The 6,063-nt window shown below is 39.7% G+C and overlaps 1 protein-coding gene across 1 annotated transcript in view; it reads left to right on the top strand.

Moving 5' to 3' along the window:
* exoc4 (exocyst complex component 4) overlaps positions 1–5,832 on the top strand; it is a 115,106-nt gene extending 109,274 nt beyond the window's left edge. Inside the window, exon 20 of the mRNA XM_034863444.1 lies at positions 3,739–5,832. Within this exon, the coding sequence (XP_034719335.1) occupies positions 3,739–3,976 (238 nt within the window). The 3' untranslated portion in view covers positions 3,977–5,832. The remainder of the gene's footprint in view (positions 1–3,738) is intronic.
* Positions 5,833–6,063: the final 231 nt, after the last annotated feature.

The raw sequence follows: 6,063 nt of genomic DNA, 5'->3' as shown, positions 1-6,063 counted from the left end.
GTGTGTGTGTGTGTGTGTGTGTGTGTCACTGGGGGTTCTTTCTTGATGGTGGGGTGCTGAGAGATTTTAATCTTATTAACAGCCCTGTTTGGCAAATGGCTTTCCAACAGCTTGGGTAATGAACTGTTTGAAAGTGTGTTCAGCACACACTAACATACATCAGTAAAGATACACACACACAGTTACACACTTTACACTTTCTCTATCTGAACCAGGCCCCCTCCCCTTCATACTGAACAGAGGCCAGATTGCCAGCTGTCCCCACAACTTTCACACACAAACACACTAACAACTAGTTGACAGTCTAGCACACCAGCTTCCTGTGGATGCAGCTTTTCTGTTTTGATATTAGATGCTACAGAACAGACAACAAACTGCACAGTGGGCTCAATACCCTATCATCAGTTATAAATCAGTATCAGTAGATCAGCTTTTAACAAATCCTGAGTGGGATTTTTCCTAATTGCATCACTGCCAAGAATTTTACTTGCTTGTTTTTTACTTATACTTGGCTGCTGCATCAACAGATACATTCCTAAGCTTTACAGCTTTTAATATTTTATTAGAAAAATAGCTTTTTTGACAAAAGAAAAGAGTCCAAACTGAATTTTGTGTCGTCCATTATGGTCACAGTTATTTCTTTCAGTTTTCAGCATATGATGTTTTTTGTTTATTTCCCACTGTGTGCGTAACTTACTCATCTTACCAGAGGGTTTTTCCTAATTGAAACGGGAAGCTGAGCCTACAAACTTGCGTAGCTTCATGTCTTTGGACCCACGTACCATAGCAAATATCTTTAGAACTAAAAACAACAAATCTAACTGTATACACAAATACTTAACACACACATGGGCTGCACAGAAGTTTGCAATAATTATGCCTTTTTAGAAAATTAAAGTGAATCTGTCTCTGGTAGCCAGGTGCAGTTTAACTCCTGTTTATTGCTCTGTTCAGATTCAACAGTTTCTATCTTCTGCTGAGCTGCTTCCCATTGAGAGCCGAGGATGGATATTTGAATGAGGGTAGCGTTCTGTTTATTGCGTTTTCCCTCAACAAAAGAAATGTTTTCTTTCCATTTATACAGAATGTGTTTCTCCCATTGAATCATATAACGAGACGATTTGTCTCAGGCATGCAGTGAACGGCTGGGTCTAGGAATGAAGTAATAATGTTTTGAGCTGGTGTTTTTGAGTTAAATGTGCCAACACTTAAACCCATACTGTGCATTTGCAAACAGATACAAACCAGGGGCACATTCAACAGCACAGACATTTAGACATTTACACAAATACGCTGCACTTCATTATGAGATCCAACCACATGTGGGACCCATCTTTTTCCCCGCTCCTTTGCCTTTCTTCCTGCCCACGGTTGAGGAGTAAACAGTGTGACCCTCATCAATATTGACAAGCGTATTCATGAAATGAGCTCAAGGATGGAAAAATGAACAAGACCTTGGAGAGAAATTGAGAGCAGCATGGAGAATAAGACAGAATGCAAATGCTTTGATGACCAAGGGCATTACTTGTCAGGGGAAGGCCAAAAACAAGATATTATGCACCACTTTTCCTCACTCATCTCTTCAGTCATCACTCTTTTTCCCTATTTTTTTTTTATATATCAATTTCCATCTTATTCATTGTACCCCTCCATTACTTCTTCCAGATTTTTTCTACTGTTGAATCTCCAAAATGACAGCACATAAAATACCTTGGAACAGAAGCTCCCCGAGTGCTCATTAAGGTCTCGTTAGCATCGCAAATGATCATCACAAGAAGGGAATGGATCTTGGATGGGTTATGGAGCTAAACCAATGAGATAAAAATATCTTTTCTTACCGAAGGGTCTTTTCACTGCACCATATTAGAAAGGACTAACAATTTGAATCTATTCCCACTGGAATTTGAAATCCATTCCCCTGATTTGAAGGCAATGCTGTTGAGTGACTGGCTACTGCTGCCTTTGGCCAAGGTGGCCAGTTAATGCTACATTCAGTATATTCAGTGTCACTCAGAGACACAAGCTCAATGAAATGTATGTATTGTTACTCTTACTACATGGGGATCTTTAACACCAGGTCTACACAGAATTAGCGTTAGCAGCATGTTAGCAGAGCAGCAGCAGCTTTAATCGTCCGTCTGTGTCTACATAGGATGCGTTCGGGCACAGTAGTGAGTCTAGATCACCCAGGTTTTTGCAGCAGTCATAGCACGACAAGCAATGATTGTGGTTACCTGTGTAAAACACAAGAAAAAAACACATTTTAAGTGTGAAAAATACTTCCAGGCAGTGTTTAGCACACTGCACAACACAACAACTTCAATCTTGCACAAAGGTGAAAAGAGGAAGAAATATCATACCAGTGGTTTAACACGTTTTTACGCAAGTTTACTTTAAATCCAATTTATTTTAGGTCATGGCTTACAATTTTGCGAACAATGCACGTGTGTTTTAAAAATTAGATTATTTTTCTTACTATCTTTCTTACTACCTCCATCCATTTATATGAGTTTAATTCACTGAGTGAATTCCCACGTAACAACAATGTAATATTGACGAAAAACACGACACAGCTCAAGAGTCACCTTATTATATTGTACAGAAATTAATGGAAACCAATAGGTGCTCAGGTCCAGACGAGCTGCTAAATGGACCTTGAGGTGAGCTTATTTAAACTAAATCAGCAAATGATTTTTCTTATTTTAAACATACGTGTCATATAAACCTGTGTGTATGGAGCTCACCTCTTGTCCTCTTGCCTTAACTGTATCTACTTCTTTATGGAAGTGTAACATTTAGTGTTTAGAGAATGAGATTTGTCTCATAGCCAGGGGCAGAAAGTGGTGAAATCTATTCTAGGGTGTACCTGCATCTTGTTGTGTGTGCGGGCGTAGTTGTCTGGCCGACACAATTCCTAATGCACACACACACACTCTCACTCTCTCTCTCTCTCTCTTTTTCTCTCCCCAAGGTATCTGACCTGTTTGGCCCCCGAGCAAAGAATAATTGTCTGTCCTGCATCCCAACACTCTCCTGCACATTACTTTACCTCCAGTGTTTGGGCAAGCAGTGCTTTCTGCACAGGGTTGTCTAAATTGTGTTTATGAGAGTCCATATTAATGGCTAAATATTGTCTATTGCTGAATGAGTATTTTATCCTTTGCGCAGTACACAGAAGGTCCACCTCTAGATATTCAATAAATAAAAAAATATACCCACCGTATATATAAAAACAAAAACAATACACACACAGTCTCTCCTCACTTCTGTCTGGCGTATTTGACCTTTATGTCTGATGTTTTAGTCAGCAGTTGGAAGTGAACTCTCCCGTTCTGCTCTTTTGTTTTCAGTACATTCTTCACTGTCTTTTTTTCAAATAGCCAATTGAGGCTTCAGGTCATGGTTAAAGACCTATTCATTCTACAAACCTCTCTTCTTCTTTTGGCTCTGTCAACAGTGTTTCATTAAAGCTCAGGTCACTGTAGTTTGTTCTACCTTTAGCTCCCATTGGTGGCAGGGTTAGTTTCTCTTAGTCCTTTTTTTAGAAAATTTTGCTTAACAGCAACTGCAGTTAGGATGGCTTTTGTGTTTTTCCTTGTTGTTTTTTATGCTTTTTTTCTTTCTCTCCACTGCTTCAAAATTATTTTCTATTTTTTTCCTCTACTTATTTTCTTTAGCCATATCATTGTGACATTTTTTCACATTTTTCTCTCTGTATCATCATATCTCTCCATTCAGGCAGTACTATGAGATGCTGTACAACACTGCAGATGAGCTGCTGAATCTGGTGGTGGACCAGGGTGTTCGCTACACAGAGCTGGAGTACATCAATGCCCTGTCCTTACTCCATCGCAGCCAGACAGGTGTAGGGGACCTGAGCACCCAAAACATCCGGCTTCAGAGGCTGAAGGAGATCATCTGTGAGCAGGCGGCCATCAAACAGGCAACCAAGGACAAGAAGATCACCACAGTGTAATGATTAAACAGGACATGGTCCAGAGGGGGGGTGATGACCAATCAAGAAATCTCTGTCGCACATATTTTTAGTTTCAGCTCCTTCAGATCTGTCAAGCAGGATCACGTGCAGCAGATAATTGGGTCATGTGTGAGAGAGTAAGGAGTGATATAGCAAAAAGTTGCAGCACAGGGGATATTTAGGAATTGGGTTAGATAACACAGAAATAGATGCTTGATCTAAAACTAGATCATAAAGTGTGTGAAATATGTTGATGGAAAGTGTGTCTGCTCCATTTTTGTGATGAAACGCATTGTAGTCGAGGGTTGGCACAGATGTACTTTCCAACTCTGGGCATGTAGATTACATACTGTAGATATATAATATGTGGAATATGTGGGAAGTGAGGTGGCAGAAGGTAACCTGTATTGTCAATTTACACTTTTTAAAAGACACAACAAATGCAGCACTAGTGCTCCAACTCCAACAGTCCCCTCCGACTCCAGCTCCTGCAATAACAATAACAGGCGATTGTCTTGGACACTCAACTGAACTTAGGCCCCATCTCATCTCATTTTCCTATTAGATCTAAACTGCTGCTCTAAATTACCCTATCTCTCGTCTCATGGCAGCCCCATGGGCCCACTGATTCTTTCTGCAATAACAGATGCGAGATTAGACTGTCTGAATGAGGCTGCTGTCAGTTTGGGTTGTTCCCCATAGATTTCCCTAACTGAGAATTGTATCATATCTATGGCTGTTAAAATCTGTTTATCTGTGTTGGTTTTTTTCTTATAGTTTGTGCAGTAAACTAGTGTGGAAAGTTGGGAGCTGATTAACATTTTTTTTTTTTTTTTTTTTTTTACAAATTAGACAACAGAGACTCAGTAATGAAGATATTTTTGCTGATTTCAGTTTCATCCTTTCATAAAACAGGATTTTATTTCAGATGTTATATTTCAAGTCCAGCCCACCACAGTGGAATTACTTTTTTTGTCATGGCATGTGTGTGAGAATGCATTTTGTCAGTCCTACTAGCTCTATTAACCAAAACGATGCAATTCTAAATCTTGTTGTCCCCACTACATGTGTGCAAGTCTTTTAAATTGAACTAAACGTATAAACTCAAGAGACGATCACAAATCATTCCCCTCCCTGCAACCCTCCCTGTTTTTAGTTCATTAACTTTGGAGAGAAGTACTTAACGAGAGCAGGAGAGGGGAATGGGAGCCTTGTCAATACAGCAGGCTCGGCGCTGGTCTCCCTGAAGCCCATGGAGCAATCCATCATAATGACACATAGGCTGGGATCGATGGGAAAACAACCACGGAGCTGCTGAGGGGTTCGCCTACCCCTCTGAAACGTTCACTTGGTGTAAAATCTAAAATCTGCTCATTCAGCTGTACAGCACTTCAGAGTTACTTTTGTTATGTTATACATGGGAAACTTTAATACAATGTTAACTGTGTCATGTCCCACACACTATTATACTATTATCCCACTGCACACACATAACCCCTAAATGTTCAGAATGCTTACCGTATGTATTGGGCATAATCTATATACGTAAGTGCCAACCACTCCTGCTGTCCATTTTTTTTTATTCAGGAATGAAATATCTAACACATAATTGAGGTTAGTTTTTTTACTTGGAGGTCTATTTTTCTTTGCATTGGGTCTTTATTTTGCCCATTCTTTGAGTAGAGTAATTTCTATTTTTCAAGTAATCATGACTTGAAATCAAAACATCACAGTGTGTTTAAACGCTCCTCTTGTTAAGTGTCATAAATGCTCGGACATGTTTGTCTAGTCTAAATTAAGCACACCTTTGTTAATGCATACACACATACACTGAAAAAATAAAAATTCCAACCTTGTTCTGTGTATTTTGTACATTGTTTTCCTTGTGTGATTGCATGACAGTCATATTTTCCTTTTGGGGGAAGATACAGCTGGCAAGAGTTCATGCACACAATAACACCTCTTTCACACATGACAGCACAGTCATCACTGTTTGATGCACCACCTTATGTCATATGAGCGAGACGGATCCAAAACCAACACTAGAGGATGTATTTTACCTGACGGCCGTGATGTGTTGTCTGACA

Source organism: Etheostoma cragini, chromosome 23, assembly GCF_013103735.1.
Source record: "Etheostoma cragini isolate CJK2018 chromosome 23, CSU_Ecrag_1.0, whole genome shotgun sequence".
NCBI classification, from domain to species: Eukaryota; Metazoa; Chordata; class Actinopteri; order Perciformes; family Percidae; genus Etheostoma; species Etheostoma cragini.
This window is presented reverse-complemented; position numbering and strand designations above follow the sequence as displayed.